This window comes from Triticum aestivum, chromosome 3D (assembly GCF_018294505.1).
Source record: "Triticum aestivum cultivar Chinese Spring chromosome 3D, IWGSC CS RefSeq v2.1, whole genome shotgun sequence".
Classification (NCBI taxonomy): Eukaryota; Viridiplantae; Streptophyta; class Magnoliopsida; order Poales; family Poaceae; genus Triticum; species Triticum aestivum.
Genome location: NC_057802.1, coordinates 26,441,070 through 26,451,132, shown reverse-complemented (window position 1 = coordinate 26,451,132; position 10,063 = coordinate 26,441,070). Strand labels below are relative to the sequence as shown.

The window sequence follows — 10,063 nt, the reverse complement described above, 5'->3', positions numbered from 1 at the left end:
GGGGGGGGGGGGTAGAGTTTGATGGGCCCTTTAGTACTGGTTCATGCGATGAACCGGTACTAATGCCTCAAAGCCCATTAGTACCGGTTGGTGCCACCAACCGGTACTAATGGGCATCGCACCCTTTAGTCCCGGTTCGTGGCACCAACCGGGACTAAAGGGCCCAGGTGAACCGGGACTAATGCCTTAGCCGCACGAACCGGGACCAATGCTCACATTAGTCCCGGTTCGTGACTGAACCGGGACTAATGTGAATATTGCCCTGTGACGAAAGCCCTGTTTTGTACTAGTGGCGATGAACTGAACTTTGCACAAGAGGTTCTCTACATGTTTGTCCAGAGTTCAGACAATCTCTTCCTTCATTATTTCATTTTATATGTTCAAACAAGAAGTGCTTGATTTATATGAAATCTCAAATTTGATAGTAGCAACTAGAGAAAGATCATATGGGTGAAAATCTAGAGAAAGTTAAGAAATACATCCAGAGAATGCTAGAAGCATCATCTTGTGTAGGCTTTTTATCAATGTATTGTCGCCGTGTAGATAGTACTATCGAGGCTAACTCCAGCCGAACAACCTGATCTTTGAATCCCTGCCTCAGTCTGGCAAATCTACAGCCAACAGTGGGTCTGCACGAAGGTACATCTTGTTTCCGACTACGTATAGTACCATTGCTAGAGTTAATCTTTTTTGCTTTGGACTTCGGAGAATCAACTTTTTCCAACCAGCTCTTGATGGTAGGTGCTCTTCTTCATTTCCTTGTGTCAGCACTCAATGCATACGCCTCTGATATGTTTCAGTTGTGCATTTCCTTCACTTCGACATGTGAGCATAAATTAGATGCTGCTAACAAAAAATCGTATGTGTTTCCCCCTTTTTGCAGTTAAACCAAAGCTCAGATTTCTTTGTGTAAACACACTGAAGACCACTGCAGAGCCTGACATTGAAGAATTCGGCAAAATACATTGTAGAAAAAGTTATTTTCCAGATGATTCATATATGCTTTTGTTTAAGATACAAGGTTGCTTCTCCGAGCCTGGATATCTTCTCCTCATGCACTAGCAGAGTATCCGATGTTTGTTGCATGTTGATTAATTGTGTTCATTTTCTTTCTCTGTTGATTCAATATAAAGTGATGCCTCTTGAAGTAGCTCCTCAGCATCTAACATATGACTAAGATAAGCATCATGCCTTCAGGTTTCATTCTCTAAAATCCCTTTGTTCAAGCAAAAGAACATTTGCACAACAACCACATTTTCTTCAGTTTCGGGACGGCATCAGTTCTACTTCTACCCCTGATAGTAATGCACGAAAGCTGGATGCACTCCTCATTCCGTTGGCTCTGCTCTGGTGAGTTCTTCCCTATTTCCCTCTTTGATTAGTTGCCTCCATGTGCCCAACCTGATCTCCCTTCAATGTTTATCATGGTTTTAGTGGTAGTGTGACTGTTTTAAAGTTTATAATTTTTGTGTTCTCTAGCAAGTGTGTGTGTGTACTATGAAATTAAGATTCTTAAGGCGAATGTTATTGTATAAACTCAAGCATGTTTCTTGTCGTTATAATTAGGTGGTAAACTAATGGCCTTAGTTATATGGCGCACTTCAATCCTCCCCCAAGGAACAAAGCTTGCAGCATCTGTTTTGGTATATTTAAATCCTTGCCAAATATTTTCTTCTGAGAAAAATCCTTGCAGAACATTAATGCCATCATATACTCTAATTCTCTGCTAGGGTGATTCAGCGTGCTTATTTGACAATTCTATCTAATATTTCTTCTTGATACTAGAAATCTAGTGGGCGGGACAGAGATGACATAGGCAACCATTGGGAGTATCTGCTTAGTGTGTGGTCCTCGGTAGTTGTTCCTAACATCTTGCACGATTATGTTGTTGCTTATAAAAAAATGCACAGTTCCAGACAATATGGTTTTAAACTGTGTCATGTCTGTAACCTACTTGAGGTAGATATGGTTCTATGAGAGGTGGTTGCTTATGCATCAGGTCCTCAATGTTTGACATATAACATGCTTCTACATAGTTCTGTTCTCATTGATTGCATCTGTGCGTTGCTACAGATATATGTTGTTTGTTTAGATACTACATTTTGTTGGAAGGTTACGATTAGGCACTATTATTTTCCTGTGTTCATTGTTTATGTGCTTATCTATTGGCATTTCGAGAATCCCTGTCATGATATGTTCATGGATCTGCTTTGCTTTGTCATGCTAACTGAATCCTGAGTAAGAGTAATGTGACAAGCACCGATGAAAAAAACTGTTGTCGAAACATATGGAATTATATATATGAAATCTAGTTTCGAAGGTCTCGCCATGAGGAAGCCGATGGTGAAAGCGGATCATCAATCAAGTTAACAGTTTGAGGGATAAAACTTTTTAAAAATTCATATTTTCAGAAATATTTGTTAACATAAACAAAGATCATACGATATGGTCATGAGATTGTATCATCTCGAAGCTCTCGATTCAGAGAGTAATCATGCTGTAATTTTGACATAAGACAAATGTCTTGACAAAACATATATAGAAACAAGCTCATATATCTTGGAGTGGTGACTTCTATTCACACTATAGTGATCCTTAACCGATTGCATCTTTCCATTTCAAGAAGAACTATAATCCTCTACTTGTGGAATAATGCGCCGTCAAACCTAGTTCACTTGCAGAGCTGCAAACACATGGAAACAAACCACTAAAAACCTTTCATCAATGGACACTGCAACAGATTCCATTAGCAGTCTTTGTCCATTCATTCATCTGGTAGTCTTTGGGCTCCAAACACAAGACAACCAACATAATTATTTTCTAACCATCCTTTTAACATGATTTATTTCAGTACCCACGACCCAAACGCCGAGATGAACACATGCATACGCAGCCTCGGACGACAGTTTTTATGAAGGCTGGAATCTATCCACTGTGAGGAGCAAGAAAGGCAATAGAGTGAGCGAGAAGTAAAGCAATGATTGTATGAAACATATGGAAAAACAGAGTTTTTGGAGGTCTCTTGACCACCAAACACCACCCCAGAAATAGCACGGCAAAACGCGACCGCTACCCTCCCGGAATCCACCCCTGATGCCACTATAACTTCAAAACGGAATGGCAACCTCAACTTTACCAACTTTAGGATAGGTCCAGCAGAACCCATTTTGCTCGCCTTTTACCAGCACAACATCATCCCCTGAAAAAGCAGGCTCCGGCTCCTCCCGAATTTCAGTTTCCGGATTCGCCTTCATTTCCTGCACACAGACATGAACGGACTCAGAAAATTGAAGAAGGGGATCAGCGGCAAGCGAGGCGACCCCCACGTCGCCCAACACGGTAAGAGATTTGTTGGCGTCGATTGTGATTTTTGTCAGGATTTCATCTTCCCCTAAGCACATGTTTCCGATTCCTCACGGTGCTGCATGGCTTCATCAATGTTTTGCCATTCTCTCCTCTGCAAAGATGTTTGGGCGCTCACTCACCCTGCTGAAAATGGAAATTTGCCCATAGCTTAACCTTGGGTGACCGTTGGTTTGCAGGCCAAACTCCATATGATGAATGGGAGGAGCAACAACGATATTATTCGCCTTCACCGTTGGTGAGCTCATCACCACGGACGCCGCTGGTGAGCGCTTCACCACGGACGCCGCTGGTGAGCCCTTCACTGAGGACGCCGCTGGTGAGCCCTTCACCGCGGGCGCCACCGGTGAGCCCCACGGGGTCGCCAAAGACCCCAGGAGGGAGCCAGAAGAAGCCAGTGCTGGGCAAGGTAAAGAGCAAGGCTAAGAAATGGATGCACCTTCTGCATCACAAAAAGAAGCATCCCTCGCACGATGAGATGATGATGTGGACACCACGTATCGGGCCCAGCTCGGATGACACCTACGGCAGGGGGGGACAATACGATGATGATGAGCGCCTTGGAACCCCAAGCACGGCACTACACCCATCTTCATGTATGCTAAGTTCAAATGAAACACCACCTGTCTAACTATCTCCAGTTCAGTTCAGCAAACACACCAATTCTTTATAGTTCAGTTGCGACGAAACACGATAAATTTTTATGTCCATGTGAACTGCAGTTGCTGAGTCGGAGTTCGAACCTGAGGTCTACGTGCAAGCATCATCAAGGCAGAACACGCCAGCCCCGAGCCCCACCGCTTGCCAGGAACAACCATTCTTCAAGGTCAGCAGCAGGTTCGAGTCAGAAATGAAGGAAGCCAATGAAATGCTGATGGAATCAAAGAAGCTGCGGGTCAAAACATCCAAGCAGAAGACCGTGACATTTGCACCGATACTAGAATACAGGCCAGAAATCGAAAACAAAGTCTACAGCAACAAGGAATGCCCTGAATCGACAACCGAGATATTCAGAAAGGCATGTGCTACAGTATTCCAGGCTGCCCTCAAGATGGTCTCTAGAATCCAAGATACAATGGTAGCATACAATATCGACAAAAGGCACATGGTAGAGATATTAGTATCAGTTAATAGATACCTTCTGCTCAAACTGGAGCCTAGTCCAGATGACGAAGCACTTGCGGAAGTTATCACTGAGGCTGCCCTAAATCTGTTAGACGCGTGGACTGAGAATGTTGAAAGGCCTTTGATGCAGAGGGCAAAGAAAATCTCTTCTTGGTTCCTGCAAGAAGGGAGAGTAGAATTTCCTCCTGTTTCGCTGTCTACACGTCCTTGTGCTGCAGAAGGTAAGCCACTATTGTGCAAGGACAATCCTATCTGCAAAAATATGTTACTGAACACTATATTAGCTAACTGGAAACTTATGACATGCAGATGCAGAAGAGTTCTATTAATTAGAGGATTAACTACTGCTTGAAGCAAGAGATGAACACAGTGACACGGCATCAGTAGAGAGTTATTCACCTTACAGTATATAGATGCTGGAGGCGAAGACCAAGAGCATGCCCCGAGTAATACTTTGTTCGTAGAATTGATAGTAAAAACATCTTGTGTGTTGTAAAATGAAACCAAAGGAGGTTTCTTTACCTTTGTACAGGAGAGTAAAGTAAAGGACTACAATCTTGATCAAGTTCCTCTTCAGATAAACCCCAGCACTATGATTCTGTCACAGATTCCTTTGACAATAACTGAACCAAAAAATACTCAACTCTACAGTTAATTTATGCGAAAACAGGCACAAAAAATGCCCATCACACTGAATATGGATGTTATGACAAGAAACACAAAAAATAACACAGGCGAACTTTCGATAAAATAAACAAATTGATACTTTTTTCCCAGAATACTGAGATTGCAAAAGGATAAGTTACATAATTGTTTGGTCTGGCACAACCATACATACATAACATCTCAACTATTTCAAAGGAACATCAGGAACTACGGGTTCAATACACACACAGTATATGTTCATATTGGCAAGCACAGGAAGTTCGCCCGTTAATCTCTGCCACTTCAATTAATAGCGTCATGCATGTCACTGCAGCTCATACGAAGAAAAGGTGAACCCAGATTGTTTCTCGTTGGTGCACTTCAATTCAAGCTTCTGAAATGGACTACACACAAAGAAAACAAAAGATGTTTGAAACAACTTACTAATTACAGTAAGAAATTCTGTAGTAAGCTTGCAATGTGTAAACTGTGGCAAATTATTCATTACCTGCTGTTTGGGTCGTAATAAAAGCCACTAATGGATCCATCGCTACAAGAAAAGCAGACGTAATAGAAACCAGCTATGGTCAACCCGCAGTCCACTCCCACATTAACAAAGTACTGCTCTTTCCATCTCTGCAAGTAGCATCAGAAAATTGGAAGCTAATAAATGCAACAGATAAGCATTTCAAGATATGATGATGCTTCTACATATGAACATGTCAGGTGGTACAGTACCATAAATATATAAGGATAGTTGCTAAGGTCCACAGACTTGCCACCATCTGCCTCAATCTGACTCTGCAAAACAAAATAAATTAGTAACACATTCTCAAATTCATGTTGCTGACCACACCAATTTAAGCAATTGGTTACCAGAAGAGGGGTAAATGATGGGAACTTGGACCAGTGTCTTACATCATCCTCTGCTCTGCAAAACAAAAACAAGAATTGTGTTTCCAAGAGTAAGTTTGGAATGTTATCCTGCACCAGGACATATGTGTGTGAACAAAAGTTAAATGATGGCATTGACATAAACAATACTCACGATGCCTCCCACTTGCCAGTAAAAAAAGTATAATTTTTAGCATCTACTATCTCCCCCTCCCAGAATGTCACCACCTATGGAAAGAAAGAGAGCCCATAAGCGAAGTTGAAGTTAATGTAAAAAACAGATCGTGGGGGAAATGCATCAACTATAAATCTAGAAACTCTGACGATTATCCACAAAGTACTTTATTTTTCCTTTAAAACCCCAATACTTGATTTTCTGCCTGTTGGATTTTCTTCTCAAGTAGTGCAATTGTTTCTAGAACTTTAAAAAAAAATCAGCATGCCTCTGAGAACTGAGTGCTAGCTCATGGTGAGATAATTGCACGTATCGTCCTCGAAGTCGGCGGCAAGGTCCAACATGGTCCTCGAGGTTGAGAAGTGCTTCAATACGGTCCCGGTACATGGAAATACGTGATCAATACGGTCCTGATACATGGAACGACGGTCCTGGCTCTACACATCGCATACGTATTGCGTAACGCGCTGCTGGACAACAGGTCAACTCTCTCTCTCTCTCCACCTGTGTGGGACCTGCCTGTCAGTGAGTGCGAGGAGAAAATACAAGTTAAAATTGCTATCGCCTAGCGAGTCGAACACACGACCAGGAAGAATGCATGTTCGCTCGCTCGCTCGCACGTGCTAGCCAACTCAACCAGGGCTATCGATATTAATAAATAGATTATTCCCTTCTTATGAGCACTAGTGCGCCTGCATGCATTTTCTTCTTAAAAATCCTTAATGTGGCCATTTCAAGTTCGTTCGCTCACTGATAACCAGAAGCTAATAATGAAAGAAACATTAATTTTATTATTCGACCACGTAAATCATCAAATCCACAAGGATCCAATTTTTTTACTTTGGAATTTCACAACCATGACAAATGGAAGAAATATATGGATTACTTCTAATGATATATGTAAGCAGATTCCGAAATCAACATGTGCTTTCAGGGTTGAAAACTTAAACACATAGTTCCGCAAAAAAATAACTTTAACACATAACACTGAATGGTACATATATATAGCACATCCGGAAAACAGCATGTGTGTGTTTTTGCGGTGTAAACTTGGCACGGTAATCTATCAAACATGAGATTAATTTATTATGTTTTTGCATATTTAGAATAGAAAACTAGCGCTTGAAAATCTACTAAAATCAGTTCACTGACACAAATGAAAATAGATATGAAATGCGAAGAAATTGTCCAAAGTGTGCCTTCACTTAAACAATAAAATTTATCTTACCTACAACAAATTTAGAAGAACTTCTATTTTCCACAAGTAATCATTTGTTTTTAGTTTCTGACATCTAAGTAAATATTTTTCATGCATAAGGACAAGGTAAAATGTGACAAGCTAAAGTTATTAGTCCAACAAAATGACAGGTTATACAAAAATATAAATCCATTTTCTTTGTCTGTTTGTCTAAATATAAAACCATGTGCATCTTATTAGGAGCAAATACTACTGTTTTTCGCGACAAAAACAAATACTGCTGCCAGCTTAATTTGCTAGCACGCGCGTCCTCAGGGGGAAAAAAGTGTGTGTGTGCTACAGCGGAAAAGACAATGAGGTATATATAATAGGAAATACATCCCTACAGCAATCAAGAGAAAGCGCTTGTCTGGTGGCTAAGCACACGCGACGTATGTGCCGAGGTCGCAGGTTCGAAACCCCCCACCGCCTTTTGTTTCTTCTATTTCTGGCTCCCACTGACACATGGGTCCTATACGGACGTGGCCCCGTGCTGACATGTCGTACGCGAGAATATGCAATATGTATGCAGCGTGTAGAGCTAGGACTGCCGTTTCAACTTCCAGGACCGTATTGATCACGTATTTCCATGTATCGGGACCGTATTGAAGCACTTCTCAACTTCCAGGATCATGTTGGACCTCGCCGTCGACTTCCAGGACGGTACGTGCAATTATCTCCTCATTGGTAGAAGCACTGCCTGGTACTCTGAGCAAGCCAGGTTCGGACCCCACAGGGGTGAATACCGCACCCAAGTTTATTGTTTCTTCTTCAAAAAAGGCCTGGGTGCCCTCCCCCTCTTGTCTCCTTAAGAAAAATCAGTCTGCCTCTGCAGCAGCACATTTCTCTAGTTCATTTTAAAAAAATTATATGGTGACCCGGTATTTAATTTAATGTATCTAAATGCACATTGACATTGGAAATTTAGTAATGATAATAAGACAAAAAAAACTAAATTTCGTAATTTATAAAAGGAAAAACTGGTTTTCATCTGTCCATAAATGTTTCTCGAGGAAAAGATATAACATATAAAGTCAGGGAGTCAAAATGGAAGAAGAAACAAGTTTCTTACAGGTGTGTCGGCTAAGGGAACATTAAGTGCCTCCATTGTTCCACATAAATAACCCTGTTCAATATCACAACCATGGATACGAACATTGACTTTCCATGCTTCATCTTTTTGTAAACTTGAAACATTCTGAGTTCCTGCAAAACACTGGATGAAATATACAGGTAGATTAGGCTAATTCACAGTAACATGAGCACCACAGCTTTTATTCAAGGATAGCAAAGAGAAAATGGAGGGAAAACAGCACTCTAGCTTGACATCATACCCAACTAATGACACTGACAAAGTTGTACTAAACCAGCAACAAGTAATATGGATTGGAGGGAGTAATATATTTCACATTTGCTTTACGGGAGGACAGGGTAGTAACAAAAATCAGTCAAACTGCATGATAACTGTGGTTTTGAACAACCCTTTTGATAAACAATAATTCAAGCTTCAGCTGTTCCACCTCAATCGAAGGTTCAAATATGGCACCAAAAAGACTTACTCTTCCAGCAGTTAAGAGTGAGCAGCTAGGAGGAGACGGCTGCACAGCATTTGCCTCTTGTCCTGCAACAATAATTTCAATCAGTATTATATGACGAGCTGCCAAACAAGAAAAGCATCATAAAAACAGCTAAGGCTGCAAGGCGATAACCATGTTAATTTTTCGACATTGATTTCAGACCCCCGATGCAAAAGCGTGGACCAAATTTATGGTCAAATTGTTCTATGAATAACAAGATCTCTAATATGTTTCTTTTTCTCCAGATACAGCAACTTGGAACAGTATTGAGCACAGCTTTTCACACGCCCAATGCATTCAGGAGCTCAAACGCCGTGACACAAATTCACCACGCGCGAATGATTAAAATCAGTCAAACATATGCAACACTTGATTATCTAGGAATCTTCCTTAAACAGCCGACAGAAAATCAAAAGGAATTCAGAGGTCAGAACCAATCGGTTCTACCCCAAATCCCCGGTACTCCCAGGTGGCACTGGAGCAGCAGGTTCATAGAATCATCTGGACCCTCCTCAAGATCACAATAACGCACTGCACGAGTGGCCGGATTACAGCAGCCTGCTTTACGCGGTCAGAAGGATACAGAGTCATACAAATCCTAAAATCAACAGCATACCAAATTACTCGCACAATCCGGTCCAGCCTAAGAGTGATCTGGATCCGACACGCGCTGGATCGATCCGGAGCGGGTGCCAGAGCAGCCCCCGATCGGATCTGGAGCTGGGAACCGGCGACGAGCAAAGCGGGCGCGCGTGGGTAGATGGGAGGGGGGCAAGGGAGGGAGGGAGGGAGGGCGGGCGAAACCTGATGAGGACTGCGAGGAAGGGGTGGCGGTGTCGACCACCCTGACCGGCATCTTCGGCGGCGGCTGCGGCGGCGGGTGAGGTCGCCGGCGACGAGGCTGGATGGATGTTTCGAGAAGAAGTGTGGCGTTTTGGTGCCTCGAGTCGTGTCTCAACGATGAATTGTTGACAGGTATTTTGCACCAAAAAAGGTTGTCAATATGATCACTTATTCACTTTTGCTACTGTACCTTTTTTTCACTTT

General features: G+C 42.1%; 2 protein-coding genes across 2 annotated transcripts; one reads left to right on the top strand and one right to left on the bottom strand.

Moving 5' to 3' along the window:
* The first annotated feature begins 2,577 nt into the window (after positions 1 to 2,577).
* On the top strand, positions 2,578 to 5,085 carry LOC123077054 (uncharacterized). Its single transcript, XM_044499259.1, has 4 exons — positions 2,578 to 3,339; positions 3,543 to 3,597; positions 3,688 to 3,959; positions 4,086 to 5,085. The coding sequence occupies exons 1-4, from the start codon at positions 3,270 to 3,272 to the stop codon at positions 4,838 to 4,840; spliced, it is 1,152 nt and encodes a 383-aa protein (XP_044355194.1). The 5' UTR covers positions 2,578 to 3,269; the 3' UTR covers positions 4,841 to 5,085.
* Positions 5,086 to 5,228: 143 nt separating this feature from the next.
* On the bottom strand, positions 5,229 to 10,063 carry LOC123077053 (glucose-induced degradation protein 4 homolog). The gene is made up of 8 exons (XM_044499258.1): positions 9,821 to 10,063; positions 8,999 to 9,060; positions 8,512 to 8,655; positions 6,182 to 6,255; positions 6,010 to 6,064; positions 5,872 to 5,934; positions 5,642 to 5,769; positions 5,229 to 5,537 (listed from the first exon to the last, which is right to left on the bottom strand). The coding sequence occupies exons 1-8, from the start codon at positions 9,870 to 9,872 to the stop codon at positions 5,459 to 5,461; spliced, it is 657 nt and encodes a 218-aa protein (XP_044355193.1). The 5' UTR covers positions 9,873 to 10,063; the 3' UTR covers positions 5,229 to 5,458.

Coding starts and splice junctions, on each gene's coding strand:
- LOC123077053 (XM_044499258.1), bottom strand. CDS start 9,872: ATGCCGGTCAGGGTGGTCGACACCGCCACCCCTTCCTCGCAGTCCTCA. Junction 9,061..9,820: donor TTCCTCGCAGTCCTCATCAG/GTTTCGCCCGCC, acceptor TTATTGTTGCAG/GACAAGAGGCAAATGCTGTG. Junction 5,935..6,009: donor CATCATTTACCCCTCTTCTG/GTAACCAATTGC, acceptor TTTGTTTTGCAG/AGTCAGATTGAGGCAGATGG.
- LOC123077054 (XM_044499259.1), top strand. CDS start 3,270: ATGAACGGACTCAGAAAATTGAAGAAGGGGATCAGCGGCAAGCGAGGC. Junction 3,340..3,542: donor CCCCCACGTCGCCCAACACG/GTAAGAGATTTG, acceptor GTTGGTTTGCAG/GCCAAACTCCATATGATGAA. Junction 3,960..4,085: donor GGCACTACACCCATCTTCAT/GTATGCTAAGTT, acceptor TGTGAACTGCAG/TTGCTGAGTCGGAGTTCGAA.